This window comes from Strix uralensis, chromosome 8, assembly GCF_047716275.1.
Source record: "Strix uralensis isolate ZFMK-TIS-50842 chromosome 8, bStrUra1, whole genome shotgun sequence".
NCBI lineage: Eukaryota > Metazoa > Chordata > Aves > Strigiformes > Strigidae > Strix > Strix uralensis.
Genome location: NC_133979.1, coordinates 21,676,694 through 21,693,352, shown reverse-complemented (window position 1 = coordinate 21,693,352; position 16,659 = coordinate 21,676,694). Strand labels below are relative to the sequence as shown.

The 16,659-nt window shown below is 34.6% G+C and overlaps 1 protein-coding gene and 1 long non-coding RNA gene across 5 annotated transcripts in view; one reads left to right on the top strand and one right to left on the bottom strand.

Annotated features, from left to right (window-relative positions):
- The window catches only part of SLC35A3 (solute carrier family 35 member A3), a 35,199-nt gene that overhangs the window by 8,728 nt on the left and 9,812 nt on the right, over nucleotides 1-16,659 (bottom strand). For 2 of the 4 annotated variants that reach the window (XM_074876608.1, XM_074876607.1), the window contains exons 2-8: nucleotides 13,948-14,152; nucleotides 12,929-13,083; nucleotides 12,725-12,847; nucleotides 11,415-11,586; nucleotides 8,158-8,276; nucleotides 7,539-7,672; nucleotides 925-954 (exon numbers count right to left, since the gene is read on the bottom strand). In XM_074876608.1, coding sequence (XP_074732709.1) covers nucleotides 925-954; nucleotides 7,539-7,672; nucleotides 8,158-8,276; nucleotides 11,415-11,586; nucleotides 12,725-12,847; nucleotides 12,929-13,083; nucleotides 13,948-14,134 — 920 coding nt within the window. In that variant the 5' untranslated portion in view covers nucleotides 14,135-14,152. Of the gene's footprint in view, nucleotides 1-33; nucleotides 5,283-5,310; nucleotides 7,351-7,538; nucleotides 7,673-8,157; nucleotides 8,277-11,414; nucleotides 11,587-12,724; nucleotides 12,848-12,928; nucleotides 13,084-13,947; nucleotides 14,153-16,659 lie in introns of those variants that run through there. The other 2 variants (XM_074876610.1, XM_074876609.1) reach the window with 2 other exon arrangements.
- On the top strand, nucleotides 7,239-16,602 carry LOC141946585 (uncharacterized). The gene is made up of 3 exons (XR_012629879.1): nucleotides 7,239-7,285; nucleotides 14,048-14,113; nucleotides 15,637-16,602. It is a non-coding gene; the product is annotated as an uncharacterized LOC141946585 (long non-coding RNA).

The following is a 16,659-nucleotide window of genomic DNA, read 5'->3' as shown; positions in this document are numbered from 1 at the left end:
ATTATGACAAAAATTATGTTCTGAAATAATGTTAATTAAAACATTGTTTTATTTCTGCTAAAATATGCATATGGCAAGTCCCTCCATTTACAAAGCTCTCAAACAGTTTTATATCATATTCTTAATAAAGCCGGTGCTTATTTTAACCAGTTTATTACTATAGTGACATTATCTACACACAAGAGAAAAAAATACAGTATTTTACTTCAGTTTGGATTAAAAAAAAGACTGTATTAGGTGATATTAAGATGCATCCCATGGTTCAGCAGTGCTATACCAAAAAAACCCCGTTTCCAAATGGCCTGGAAACACCATATATTAGAATTGTATTCAGTGTAATGACACACAAATATCAATGTATAAAAAATCCTAAGACTACCTTTAAAATTTTGCTACAATGTTTGACTATCTGATTTATATTTGGGCTCATAAATTTAAAATTAAATTAAAAATATATTCACAATAAAGACAAACTTTTAAAAACATAAAAAAGTGTTACTCATGACAGCAAATATAAACATATGCTTAGCATATAAGCAAATTTTACTGTGCTATAAATTGCTAAGGAAATGAATATGGCATATCTATGTCAGAATAATGATGGAAGATGGAAGGCAAGAGTTAAAAACGTCATGTCTACTCTTGGATGCAAATGTGCAGCAGACATTCAAGAATGAGCACAGAACAGCACCTCAGGACACATTTTTTTTTTTTTTCCCCCCTTCTAAAAAGAGTTATAAATTCACCTTGTGAGAAATAATTAGAAAAATATATAAATTCAACTGAACAGAAATTTGGATTCACAGTATCCAGAGCAGAAGGTATTACCTAATTAATCCCACTTATTTTGTTGTATTTTCCCCTTCATTTTTCCCAGTAAAAATATCTTAATTCTAGATATCTAAAAACATATAAGGAGCTTACCTGGAAAGAGTAGAACTCTTTAGTAACTTTCTGTGGAAAATAATCAGCATTAAAAATGAACAGAACAATGAAAACAAAGGCAAGGAAACAGTTCTTGGACTTACAGTAACTGAATACCATAGGTAATGATACACTACCACATATATGGTATAATACCATGTTCTAGATAAACATTACCTTTCTAATACACAAAAATATCCATAGTGTTTTTTAATATCTCATTCTTACAAAATGGGGGTTTCAGAGAAGAAAACAATGAATAACCTTCCTCATTCACAATACCCAGCAAGAAACGCTGTCAACAGGAGGAATATGAGCAACTTCAAATTTGGAAAACGGTGACTGCTTAAATACAACAGAACATGTACGGCTGATAAGGAAATAGATTAAAATATGAAAGTTACTGACAACAAAAGCCAGAAGAAATGCAACATTTCATTTAACAATTTTAAAAGAATTTAACAAAATCCATTACAGTCTTTTGAATTACAGCCATAAAAATAAGGTGGGAACACAGAACAATTGTGTACTTCTAAAAATCTGAGAAGACTGTATGAGTAACTGAAATGCAAGTATATGCCACCAAAATAAGACTGTTTTTCTGAGGAAAAATAAAACAATAGTTTCTAAAAAGTTACAGTAAAAACCCCAAGGTGTTATCTTGTAAAAGCTGGATCTAGAACATTAATCTACCCATTATGAAAGCAAACAAAAAGGGAAGTTTTCTTATAATTTGTCTAAAACAAAAGTAGTTGAACAGAACTATAAAATTATCTGAATTCTTTGAGAAAAAAGATTATTTGGCACAGAAATAGAATGTTTAAAGAAAAGTTTATCTTACTTTATTAGACTCAAGATTTTTCACCACTGAACTGATTTATTCTGCTTTGAAGATAGTTCTACATTTATTATTTCACCATTTATCATGTATCCCAGAGATTCTCAAATAAAACTACCAACTATCCAAGTATTCAATAAATACTAGTACTCCCATTATGCAAGGTTTTTTTTTAAAAAATCACATAATTCAAGTTACTGCAAATAAATACCTAGCTATAACTTTATAAATACTTAAATAAAATTCTAAGTATAGGTTAGCATCCTAAATATACAACCAAACTAACAAATCCATTGTCTAGAAGTCAGAAAAATAGTTCAAAGAGACAGGTTTATTTTCGGAAAGTTAAGACTTCCATAGATTGCTTTTAGGGCAAACTCAAAGCACACTATCCCCTACTTCCCAATGCTCTGTGCTAGCTATGCTTCTTTGGTTAGTTAATGAGTTACAGACTTAAAACTGGGTTTTTTTGGTTGCCTTTTTTTTTTTAAAAAAAATTTCAAAATCCAGATACAAAAGCATCTCAGTGAGAAAATGTGCATATGCTCTCAGATTGCAAAGGTTACAGAAATCAGTAAACCCTCCCCAAATCCTTTCTGTTCTCAAGAAACATATGCTGTCTTCCCTCTGTCTAGAATAATGCTCTTCAACCTGGAGGACCTCAGACGAGTATTTCCTGAGCCTGTTGAAGGGCCAAGGAAGGACAGCTCAAAATGCAAATTCCTATTTCCTTTACAGCAACAAGTGTAGGGAGAGATCTATCCCTCTACTGGCAAATTTAATGGAACTGTCAATTGAAAGCATGGAAGAGTCACTAATCTACAGACGGGAGTTACTGTTCCTTAGTACAGTAGATAAACATTGTTTTCCAAGGCCATATGACATCCTATTCAACAGCAAAGAGCACATATTCCTGTTCTTTCCTTTAACCTGATCCTTACTGACAAATATTGACAGGTACACCCAAAGTATTAAAACTGGGGTATATGTAACAGAACTCCAGCAATGTGGTGATTATTTGGCTCTTTGGTCCCTTCCTCTGCAATGGGCTTGAAAGCGTTCTGAACCTGCTTCTTCTGTTTTTCTTGAGAAATTCCTCAAGGAAGTAACCAATTATATCATCTGAACATTTCCACTCCTGTGATTCATGAAATTAAAAGTATTATCCTGTAGGCCAAACTCCAATTCATGTATTACTACCAACGCTTCTCAGATCATTTCAGAGTCATGTACTTCCCATTCTACAATAAGAAATGCTTCAAGCCACTCTTCTATGCATACGTCTTACCTCATGTTGTATTTCAGTGGTGAAATTACTAAATGTACTTTTTCAAAGACTTTGCCACATTGAGTGCTATAGGTAGAAGGTTTAATATCAACACAGAATGCCAATTTAGGGTAATACAAGATAGTTTTGACCACCAAGTAGCAGAGCTCCTGCAATTATTGCATGCTGGGATAGATTCACAGTTCACAAAGCTTAGCAAGCCCTTAGCATAACTCTGAAATTTATTTAATGTCTTGCTCTGATATGATAAACAAACAAAAAGTTGATAATCCATGCCATTGCCAACAGAAGGAAAACACAATTTTTACTTGGCTGACATAAGTGGAATTTTTCCATTTACAACATTCAAAAATCTCAGAGCACTATTACAGACTCTCCTTGCCAACCCACCACTAAAATGTGGAAAAGAGGATGAGGTACTTTGGCAAACATTTTAAAACACCTCTCTCTTCACAATGTGTTCATTAGCACAAGACAGAAGAGAGAAAGAGCATGGCGGGGGGTGGGGAGGAAATTATACATTTTTACCACTTGCCATTCTACAGATAAGGGACTATTGATATGTTTTGGTATAAATGCATACCTTTAGAAGGTAACGTGGATAAGAAGTGACTCTACATTAATACCCATTGTGAATACATTTCCTGAAAACAAGTGATTTTTAAGACAGCTTTTTTTGTTTATTACTTCTGGCATTCTTTTGGGGGGTGTTTCTGGCTATATGCAAATACTTCAACAAGTGAAGTGTTTGTAACAGTCTAACTGATCTAAGTTTTAATTGCATCTAGGTTTCTTTGTGAAGTTTTTTTTTGGTTTAAAACAGAAGAACAGCATGCTTTTACATTTACCTATTGCACAATTAATTACTGTTTAATTATGTTTCCTATTAAATTAATTCCACTACTGGACTGAATAGTTCCAGAGAACCCATTTTGGTCTGTTGGCTCAAGGACTCCCAGAACAAAATAAGAATAATAACAATTTAAAAAAAATCTCTAACTAAGCCATTACATAGACATGTACTGAAAAAGACTTGGTGAGCTCATGAGTAAACAACACTTGTTTAAAAAAAACACCTCTGTAATAAAGTACAGTACAGTATATAGATGATATACCATAATAGCGCCAGATGGAGCTGTTGTAGACAACAATAACACATTTAAAATGTTTATTATGGGCTTTTTTTTTAATTGTGGTTAAAAAAATCCCCAGAGGATATTTAAAGCGTAAAAACTACTTTAAAGATTCTACCAAAAAGTTGATTTATAACAAATAAAAATTAAAAGAATGAACATTACATCCGAGCAAGCACTCCACCATAACCCTACTCGTAGTGCTGGGTTAGTGCAGTAACTTCTGGCCTGCGTTCACAGAGTTACTGCATCTGGTGGAACACTACAGGCTATCCTGATGTATCAACACAGATTTCAAGATTCCACTCTGAATTTCTCCCTTTGTGTACTTAGGTGAGAATGTTAACATTCTTACAATAGTTTTCTATAAGCAACAGAATTATAATATTATAATTTAATAACAGATTTGTTATTAAATCAGTCTTCTAAAAGTAGAAAAATATTTGATATTGTGAAAGTGTCTTTCAATCATACGTCAATCTTCACAGCTTTAATAAGGAATACCTAATTAGAACCATCACTTTAGAACTATGATGTGTATTCAACTGATTCCATGTAAATAGACAAACAGTTAAAAACATATTTACTAAGATTAAATATAGTCAAATTGCAAAAACATACAATCTGACAATGTTGTCATGTGCTCTTTCAAAGAGTGCATAGGACATATTTCTGCAGCAGTCAATACAGTAAATTCTTTTGATGCAATCCCAGTCAAAGCTGTAAACATTCCTAATTGCAGTTTCTTGGAAACTTTTTGTTCCTTTCAAGTTTTTATTAGCAACTTGCACTGGGCATTCCCCTGCCATATCTTTTTTTCATCGGTTACAGACAGTATCATCATCCACCTTTAACCCCTCTGCCTGTTCAAAACTACTCATAAGCATTTCTTCAATAGATTCAGGATAGTAATCCTTTCCTTGCAGTGCACAATGACACTTTGCACATGCCATTGTTAGCAAGGGCCCCAGTGCACGATCTTGAGAAGCAGGTCGATGAGGAGGTTTGCTATGCCTTAATGGGATTTCCTGCAGGTTTGGGATCATAACCATATAGGAAAGTAGCTGCTATTACAAGGACGGCTCCGAAGAAAAAGACACTGAATAGAATAGGGATAAAAAAAAAAAAGTTAGCTCATTTTAGTTGATGCAATTTTATTTATGTAATACAACCAAAAGAAAAGACATTTTTCCTCTGGGAACACAGAAAGATAAATTATGTTTTGTCCAATTTATAAAGAACAAAATAATTTGCATATATTTATTATAGAAAGATGCAGGAAGAAGTTGAAATAAGAAACTTATGTCCATGAAGTAATGTATCATTATACTGACATTCTCAAAATTAAAATTGTAGTTTCATGGAACAATTGTCAAAAGTAATCGGACCAATCCAATCTTTTTTTTTTTTTTTTTTTTTTCTTTTCCCTAAAGCTCTGTGCAAAATGCAAGCAGAAGCTAAAGAAGTGCAACTATGGTGGTTACCCAGCCACTTTTAATATCTTAAGTACATGATGTTACTGGAGTTGTGTTTGCTTTGAAGTCCAAAGCTTATGTCAAAACAAATTACTGCTGCCCAAGAACCAGTTTGCAAATCAGTATAATCTAATTTTTGGCAGATACATAAAGATTTATGTAAGGAAAAGATAATAAAGGCATCTTTTGTACTGTGACATATGGGCCTTTCAAGTTGTTTTGATAGTTACAAGTCTGAAACAAAATCTCCAAAGCCAACAGACAATCACTACACATTTTAGAAAAGAACCTTGTCATAAAGACATGACAATGTTGACAATTTGATCTTCTGAACCAAATGCTAAAAAAACTGTGGCGCATGACATGATAATCCTTCAGAGAATACAGTTAGCCTATTTCTGGACACGATCCATTGCAACATATTCAAGCACTTAAGTGCTTTGCATTTATTATCCCAATCAAAAATGTTTGTTGAAGTGACAGAAACAATTATGCAGTTTCAGTTCAAATAAATTCAGTTGGCATAAGAAAGGTACTAAAGATTAAGTTAGATTAACTCAAGTTAATCAAGTTTTATTAAATGAAATCAAGTTCTGCATGCTGCTAGTTGGCTCCATCTCATTTAATTATTTACCACTGTTTCCATTTTCACTATGTTTGCAGAAGCTGGTAAGTTACTTATTAATTTTCCATTTGAGCACACAGAAATCCTTAAACCACTTTCTATGTTTAATAGGACAAGTATAGGCTATTTAAGCTCAATGTCTTCCACTTTTTAAGCCTAAATAGTTGTTCTACTTCCTTTTTTTGAATGTTTAAGTCCTGCTAATGATGCAAATACTACTTTTAGATAAAAAGATATTTCTTTGTATCAGATACAACTGTAATATTATTCAAAATATTTTTACACTAGGAGTATGTGTAACATATGTGAGGAGTGCAGGTCAATTATAAGCAAAATCCTATTAATATATCTGCAAGTTGGAATATTACTTCCTCACCTCATATATTATTAACGTGCACTGCCAAGACAAGCACTATTCCGGAACCTACCCATGTACAAAACCTGCAGTGCACAGAGCTTCTAAAACCTGATTCACAAAACATCGAGACACAGTGTATTGGGCCTAGAAGCATATAGCAAGCATTTTTCTCTCACTCTTGGTCGAGTGCTTTCACTAATAAATGTGGCATTGACTTTAGAAAAAAGCTCAGCTCTTGGGCTTCAGGGTGTCCTTGGGCAACTACTTGCTGTAGCGTAACTTCCATGCATGTATGACTGCAATTATCTCTTTTAGAGACTGTTTGAGATGGAATGAAAACCAGTATAAAACGATTATCACCATTATCACTGTTCAGCCGTATCGCCTCTTGCGACTGGGTGCCTTGGGGAAGGTGTGTCCGTTCGGAGGACAAAGAGAAAAGGAGAGCCGGGCAGCAGCCAGCAGGGGGAGGCTGGCTCGGAGCGCCGCGCCAGGCAAGCACGGGGCCGGGGGCGCTCTGCCTTCCGCACAGCGCGGAGCGCTGCGGGTCGGACGGAGCGAGCTCGGGCGCGGAGGGCATGAAGAGAAAGGGACGGAGAACTAAAACAGGGAGCCCGCGAGAGAGTGCTTCGTCAAAAGCCAAGGTTGGAGATTCAGTGATTCCTGACCTGTGGGGGGCTCCATCTTACAGAAAATTGAATCTTGCCAACTGTACTGAAAAAATTAAGCATTTGTTATGGTACATTATGAAACTAAACTTTTATGTGCCAGTTGTATCTAAACATTCTAAAAGTGTGGCTTGGACTGTTTTTTTATTTATTGTTTTGCAGTTATATCTGGTAAGCATTAGGTTTTCAACTATTTTCTTTTTCAGCATACATGGAAAATAATCCTTACCTTGTAGGGACAAAATCTTGCAGCCAGAAATAGGAGATCAATGTTGACAGTATAATAGAGAGAGAAGTTGCAAATCCCTTCAAAATGTTGTCCGCATATTTTATAACAGCAGCAATCACCAGTCCTCCGAGTGCCTGGAAAAATATTGAGGTTTGGATTTACAACCTGATAATTCCACTGAGAACATCTATTTTAACAACACACGCTTACTTTAGAAAAAGCTTTGGTCTGTGTTTAGGAGCATTACATTTGTTTTATGCTATGGATATGCATGGCTGAAGATAAATATTGGAGTTCTTCTCTCCCCATTAAAGAAATTCTTGATCATGTTACCATCATTAAGTTAGTGGAAATGCTTGTACTACACATTTTTAGCCACAGGAGGAAAGATGCTTTTTTAAAAAAAAAAAAAAAATTGTCAAAGAAATAATGCTTGCATGCTTTTATGTTGCACAATACTTACATATTTTCCAGGTTTTTATTTAGTCTAAGAGTGACAGATCAGACTTTTGACTATAGAATTCTCAGTAGCTTTAATGACACCCATTAGTTTCCCCAGTCATTTATAGGAGTAAATCCCAAGTGCCTTCACAGAAACATGTGATACAAGGTATCTCACCTGTAGAACAACAACTATCCAAGTAAGTTTATTGTATCCTTGAAAAAATCCATTCTTTGACAGTTGTTCTCCATCATAAATGTATACACCCATCAGTCCAAATATGCTACCAAAAAATCCTGAAAGTACAAGATTGATTTAAACGCTTCAGGTGAAAAACATGCAAACAGGTTCCTTGTCCACAAGGACTGCTCACATATATCTGATTTTAAACTAGGACTGCTACTTGCAATACCGTTGCGTTCAAATGCAATCAGTGTTCAGACAGATATTCTCTTTAAAAAACTGTTTTCCACACTTATAACAAGTTTTGACTGTTTCCATTAGGACATTCTTATATACTAATCTTCCACTGCTTTCTACTGGAATGGGATGGCATATAGCAAAATTCACTTAAACATAATTTCAGTTTTCCTGAAACTAGCCATGACTGAAGGCTGAAGTCACACTATAACTTGGAGAGAAAAACAGGGAAAATTTTCAGTGGAGGAGATGGTCACTGACATAAGTGAGAGCAGGACATAATCAGTTTGCCAATTCAGACAAGGATCTTGGTTCAGAAGAATCCCGCTTCCAGTCTCAAACACAATGAATGTTTACTAGTGGAGACAATGTCAAAAGAAGAAATTGAGATGAGATTTAAAAGTTTATGATTTGGTGCATATAATGTTCTTCTATCAGATGCAAAACTTTTCCTAATCCCCTGAGGCATGGAAGTAATGCAAGCACCTCCTCTGTGACTGATGAAGGCTCTAGTCCTGAGCAGGGAAGGGGGAACATTTTTTTCCATTTCATTTCTGCCAAAAGCTGACCTCTATTTTCATCGCATTCCTTTGCGTCTGAAAAGGGTGGCATTGTTTTGAACAAAATAAAACCTTCCATTTGACAAGAAATAATTCTTTTTGTAGATGTAATTAAAAATTTAGGTTTCATTCAGATTAAACCAATTACTTCTCTTTTCCAATTGATCTGCTAAAACAAATAAAATCAACTATTCATACATCCCTAATATGATACTGGTATGCATTAAAACTGAATTTTTCAAAAATTATTCTAATATATTTTACAATTTTTTTCTACAGTTCTAATCATTCTCTATAGATATGAAAATGAAAACCAGGTTGGCCATATGGTTTTTGTTCTTTGTGTGAAACAAGAAAAGCTCTGTTTCAAAGCTCTTGCTTATGACTGACTTGCTCCTGAATGATACAGTGTCTTAAGCAGTCAACGATCTTGCACTTGCAGAAAGGATACACTAATGTATTTTTGAAATTGTGATTTCATGTTTTAAATATTTTCTAAAAGCTGTATCAGGAAACCTCCTATGAAATATGACAACATTTCATTTTTGAACTGAAAACAACCTTAATAGTAAACATATTCTACTAAATTTTGTATTGAGGCAAATTAAGCTCACTGACAAAAAAAAATTTAAAAAAATCAGGTGATTAAATTTTAACTATTATCACAGACATTTATGTCTTCATATATCACAGTCCTAGTTATTCACGCAGTCTGTTCTGATCTCACTGTTTTCACAAAGCAATTACTGGAACATTCAATATATGCATGCCAACTATCAGACTAGCAAACTCATTTGTTTTCATACATACTTTTGTGCACTGTAGAAAAATCTGAAGAATGTTTTAGAAGAGATCACTGATTTTTCAACAATTATGAATGTTTAATTAGAAATTGTTTCAGATACCTGCATTGTTGCCCATCAAAGCGCTTCTAGCATGAAAATTGAGAGTAATAACAATAAGCTTTCCTTGGCCACGGATTTTACATTGTAGCTCCATCCAGAGCACCAAATCTTACCTTAAGTTCTGGACCAAGCCCCAGCTACCCATCCTTCTCTGCCTCCAAAATTCCCCAACATAAACCTTTCCTGATCCCCTACACCCTGCTCAAGAAAACTTATGTTTTAATATACACAAATTCAATAAATCCTAGCAGACAGTAAGTGGAGGTTTTGATCCCCTTCTCTATCCTCAAGTTTCAAACCATTATGGACATGTAAATTTTGATTATATATTAAAATATAATCAAAACATAGTTCTGTGTTTATAACCATTTATAATTAAAACACAGCAACAGGAAAAGAAAGGAAAAAATATTGCTTGTATTCAGACATTTTTGACCATACTAGTTTTTGACCAACTATCTAATTACAAAAGAACACACTATCTCCTGTTTTTATGGTACTTTATTACATTCTACCAGATTCAATACACAGCACTAATCCACTAAACAAATCATCCTCGTGCCTTAATTCTACAGTCTATGGATTTGATCAAGAATCTGTACTAAGGTGCGGGAAAGTTCAAATTCTGCTGAAAGCATTTATTCAAATATGCAATAAATAATTAGGTGAAGACTAGAGGGATTCCATTAGAGAAAGAAGGACAACTCCAACAATAAGTTTTGTTTCTGTTGCAAAATGGGAACAAAAAGACATTGCAGATGTCGTATTTCCAACCCTACAAACTGGAAAAGATAGCTTTGAGATGAGGGAAAGCTCATTCAGGAAAATGGATCAACTCTATCACCATTAATATCTAGGGTTTTTGGAAATAGAAGGTATTCTCTCACTGATAGATGCATAATAGGTAAGGGCATTAAAATACTTAAGATGAACTGTCTTTTGCATATGCCTCTCTCCAGTGATTGTACAGACAAACAAACTGGCCTTTGTACTGAAATCATAACAACTCATTACCTCAACTTTATTCACAAAGCATTTTTTTGTATTAAAGCTGCCAACCTATAAAAACTGCCCACACAGACACAAAAGAAAAAAATGTTAATTTTAAAACATCTCAAAACATTGATTTAGAAACATATTTTGTTTTAATGTTCCTACATTCTCTAAAAAGTAAAAAAGGAAAAAGAAATGCTATCTATATTTATCAGATCTTATGAATTAGTGCAAAATACAGTAATTTTTAAACACAGAGGATACACAGAATCGTGCATAAGAACATTCTTTAGAAAATTTTAAATACAAATTCAATTGACAAATTCAAACTTCCAGACACTCTATGAGCAAGTTAAATCAAGAACTAAGTTGAGATCAGAAAGCAACTGCTAGAATTCTACCTAGCAGAATTTATACTCTTGGTTTTAAAAGTTCGTTTATGAAGAATATTAAAATGTTGGTGATATTTTTATTTATATGTATATATACATTTTGCGTATTTATCTTAATTTCTCAGAATGCAGTATTTCTAAGAGACAACTAAAATTAAACTTACCAAGCTGAATGTTTCTGATCCACACAGACTGCTTAGTTTCCTTTAAAATTTTCTCAAAATAAACCCCAGCAAATCCACTAGAAAAGCACGCTATAAGAACTGCAATCAGGCCTACAAACTGAGATCCTGCTGAATGTTCCTTAGCAGCTGTTGCTTGAGAGTCTGAAGGCCACTGGATGTAAAAACAGTTATACAAAATTCACTGATAAAGTCATGAGCACCTATAAAATGCAAATTTGTTTTTTAGCAACAATAACAGTTACTAAATACAGACAATCACATGCTTGTAAAGTTCTGTATTTCTCACCACAAATACTTTTAAAGACTGCAAAGCCGTAATTTTTCTTTCTACATTTTTGTAAGGAGTAAAACTGTGCCTGAACTGGGAGAATACTCATCAATTTAAACAGGTCCAGGATTTATGTTTTATAAGCCAGACCTGTTTCTGAATCTCAGCATGATTTTTCATGGCCATTTACTTTCACCACCTAACAGTTAGTTACCTTACAAATATAAGCACAGTTAGAAAATCACTTACACCAGCTGTCTTTAGGATGGAATGAATTGTTTTTGCGTGTGCCCCTCTTCAGTGATTACGCAGATGACTAAAACAAGCTGAAATTTATGAAGCTACAACATATCTAATGCTGAGAATAAAATGCAATGCCATAGACAAAAACATACTGAAAAGCCTGTTAATTACTATCAGAATGTTTTGTTCTCATTTAGAATTATTACATTTGAAAATTCTGTAAAATTTAATCCTCAGAATTGTTTTCAAATCCTTAAATTTTAAAATAAAAATTTCTAGGATATGCTAAAATCTGCTAAAAATTCTGAGAATAGTCTCTTATCCCATAATCCAGTCTTCTGAAAACTACAAACTCCTGTACCTGCACTATTTAGAACAGAGGCCAAGTTTGCCTCTTGAAAAAGTTCCAAGTAAATTTGCCATGCTGAAACTGTACTACAAGGTGAGCAGCAGGACTGTGCTTGCACAGAAGATCTGTGAATCCCTAATGTCTGAAGAAGTGTGTTAATAAATACTGTTATCACTGTTATTTGCAGGTTACTCCAGAGGCCCTGCCCCATTCTACAGTAGAGCACTGGGACACAGAAGAGGTGTTATCTTCTGCCTTTGAACCATTTCTGGTGTCCTCTAGCCCGTGCCAGTTATGACTCATAGCTCCTAACCATACTCAGGTGCTCACGTGCAGCTGGTAATATCAGAAAGATGTATAATTAGTATAGAAATCCATGTTCCTTGAACAAACACATTAAACAAACACAAACCATCTGTTAATATTTACCTGCACAAATGCCACTCCTGTCATCAATATTACTAATGAAAGCCACTGGTATACACCCAATTTCTTGCTCAACATCGACACAGAAAACAATGCTGTGGTAAGAATTTTCAGCTGATATGTAACCTGGAAGAACCCAGAAACAGTTACTACTGCTTAATTAATGGGATTTTCTGAAACTTACAGAGAAATCCAAAAGTACAATACCTGGTACGTCGCTGCATCTAGGTTTGACAATGCTACATACAGCAAGTTATTCTGAAGAGTGTAAATTCCTGAAGGAATAGCAAGTTTAAGAGTTTCCATGGGTTTATTAAGGATTTCATCATGTAGCACTCTGTTCAGAGTCCGTAAATTGCACTCTACCCAAAGAAACAATAAAAGAAACAAACGTTCACTAAAACGAGAAGAGAGATAGCAATGTTCTGAAAGACTGTTGTCTCCTTTTTATAGTTATCACTGCTATCAAGACCTCAAAAATACTGTCTATGTTTGACTTTCATGAGCCTCATACACATAAGAAAAAAATGCTGCAAGAAGTGTCTTCCTGTAGCCTGGCATACCATAACTAGAACAATTACTCAGAATACTTTAAGTAGAACTTATTGAAACCGTATCAATATTTGAAGATGATACATTAAAGAGTGTCACCTAAAAAGTGCACATTTTGAAGCCTACTGTCATCAATATTTATGCATATACAATGATATTTTTAAGCTGTTGAAGATCAAATATATGTGTCAAGGAACAAGATAAATTCAGTATAAAATGTACAAAATAAGAACTAGAGTAAAACTGAATACACTTTTTTTTGAGCTTAAAACTGTGCTTCTTCCTATATAATGAAATTGCTTCCTCCCTTCTGCATCTATTTATTATATTATCATTTGTGCTTTGGACACAAAGCTTTTCATTTCTTCCTACTTCTACATATGAATTTCTTAAAATGCCTACACAAAACACAGCCTTCAAGCTGTTAGCAGAAAATTTATTCTTGGACTCCTCAGTATCTATATTCTTTAAAGAGAACTCTCTTCAGCAAATACACAGTCTCTTGTATCGTGTGTGGAGGAGTGAAGTATGATCAGTGTCTTTCCAAGACTATTTCTTATATGAGAAGGGAAATGCTTTGTTGTATGCCTGTACTCACATGGCTGCCTTGCAGTTGCCACTACAATACAGCATATTGATTAGGAAAATTACTTGGTGCAAAATTTGACACATACTGCTGTCTTTGTAGACCAATAGAACACAGGCCAAAATCTTCAGAAGTTCAGCAATAACTACTGCAGTAGAGGACAAGTAACGAGGTCCTTCTTCTTTCAGCGTCCGAGAATAACGCATGGTCAAGACTAAACTTGTGGTCTGAAAAACCAGGATGCCCAAGGAAAGGTACTTTAAATTGGCAGACATTTCTTAACTTTTTTCTTCCTGAAACAGAAAAAAAAAACAAAAAACCAAACCCACACTTAAAAGGTAATACTGCAGATAGATGTTTCCCTTGAGAATCAGCATATTAAAAAAAGTTATCCAGGGAGTTCAGCCAAAGGAAAACAACTAACCTAATCTGATATTTAAAAAGAAAAAGGAGATTAACATGTTAAATATGTTTTTCAAATACATGATTACAAATGGGGAAGCATATCAGAATATTAGAAGTGATAATTAATGGACAAATGAAATTAAATATTTCTTATCTGTAATAATAATAAAATAAGGACTATTAACTGATTTCATAGAAAAAATTTCCCAAGTTAAATCAATCATGGATTTCTTTACGTAGGTGAAGGCTCAGAGGGTATTTTCAAAGTGAGAAAGCTCCACACTGTGATACTGCAGAATGCCCAGTACCCCTGCTGCAACGAGCTATTCCCAGAATGAAGAGATCTTCTCATTCTTCTGCCTCTCCAAAGTTTTTCAGGTTGCAGTCTCTGCCTTGCCAGATGACACAGTTTCAGCACATGACAGGGTGAAGGTTAGGCTGCTTTAAATGAAAATGAGAGGTATGGCTGATGCTGAAGGAAAAGGAGAGTTGTGGGAAAGCAGGGTTGGACAGGAAAACATGGGATGGAGGAGCTGCAGGAAAGACAGCACTAAACCTGTCCCGCTGATTATCCTACTCAGAAAAAAATAGTTGAATATAGAAGACTAGGTTACTGCACCTGCTTTCTCATACTGCACTGAATACCACAAACTTTACATTAGTAAAGCTGTATCATCCTCATCTCCACCATGGATTTTTACCAAGCTGACATGGTTTTCTTTGCCCTTTGTCACCAATTAAAGTATTAACTTAGTGCAGGAGACTAATAGAGAAATTAATTCTCATTTTGCAAGGACAATGTATTACAAGGAAATTAAAAAAATGCATCACTGCTATGTGGAATATTATATAATTTTCTGCTATTTTTCATATTAAGTAGGAAGAATTTCCATAGGCCCAGAAATTAATGCTTTCTATAAAAAGATTACTACTGCCTTCACTGCCCATATATTCAAAAACAGAGCAGTGTTTTATAATGCCAAAGTAAAATCAAGTCAGTAATTAAAAGTTAAGAAATATATTTTCAAGTAAAAAACAGTAACAAGTCAAGACAATAAATGCAGTTCTCACTTACACAAGTCTAGAGATGGCATAAGCAGTACTTATTGGATGCATATGCTAGAGCTGTCCCTATGCATGTTTTACACCTACAGACACACAAGTTTTGAATCCTTAACCATCTAGTTTTGTACACACTGCTGAAGGATGTGCTGGTACCTCTAAATAGTTGCAGCTGAAAATGAAGCTGTTTCTTGATGACTGCATTTCTCTAGCTCAAGATGCATTTCATAAAAATTTTAATTGTTATTTCAGAGATCTGGAGAGCTGTGCTGCTCAAATATTTCTGACTTGCCTTTATTTTGTCTCTAAGCTTTAACAGATTTTCTCCAGTCAAGTATACAAAGTCAAATTTAACACCTATATGGCATGGATACTGAAGAGACATTGCAGTTACCTGCAAACAAATATGGATTCCCAACAGCCGCAGAGATATGAAATACATACTTGTACCCTACACAATAAAATTATTTACCTCAAGAACCATATGGCTGTAAAAATATTTGTGAAAGCATATTGGAGGAAGAAAAAGATGCCAGGATGCAGAAACTGAGGAAGAAATACACAAGGATTCCTTTAAGGAGGAATAGAAGATACTTTTGTATGAACTATGAAGAAGATACTTAAGAAGATACTTTTGTATGAACTATGATCTCATTTAACTGGCTGAAGAAACAAATACTAAAGATGCAACTGCACTGCACAATATAAATCAGACATGTAGAGCATCAAGGACAAGAAAGCTGCAGACAACATTCAAGATTTCCTAACTTCTTCCACAGGTTCTGGCGGAATAACCCTCTACATGATGATGTTAACTGTGGAATTACGCATCCCCAACAACAAAAGAGAGATCAGTTTGTCAAAGAGAAACACAGATTTGCTACTGCTGAGAACAAGGAGGAGAAACAGAAGAACAGTTCCCATGAAGGGACAAAGAGGGAACATGCAAGGTCAGAGATCATACTCTCTTGGAGAAGTAGCAGCAGCATAGAGAAGATAAGAGGGAGGAAAAGGGAAAGAAAAAAAAAAAATCCACTGAGAGAAAATACAAGACTGAACTTCTTGAAACGGTCTGCCTGCGCCGCTGGAAAAAACTGACATTGCAAAGTGCACATTTATGTGAGCCAACTTGCACAATTTCCTCCACCTTTTTGATCTACCTCCTTTTTTAGTACTGAGACCTGAAATTTGGAAACACAAAGAGCAATATATGGTTAAGATGAACAACACTAAATTTCATGAAAGCACACTTACAGATAAATAAGTTTTTAAACTTTTTGGTTTTCAGTTTTCAAAATGCTCCTGAACAAATTACAGACAACGCAAACACACA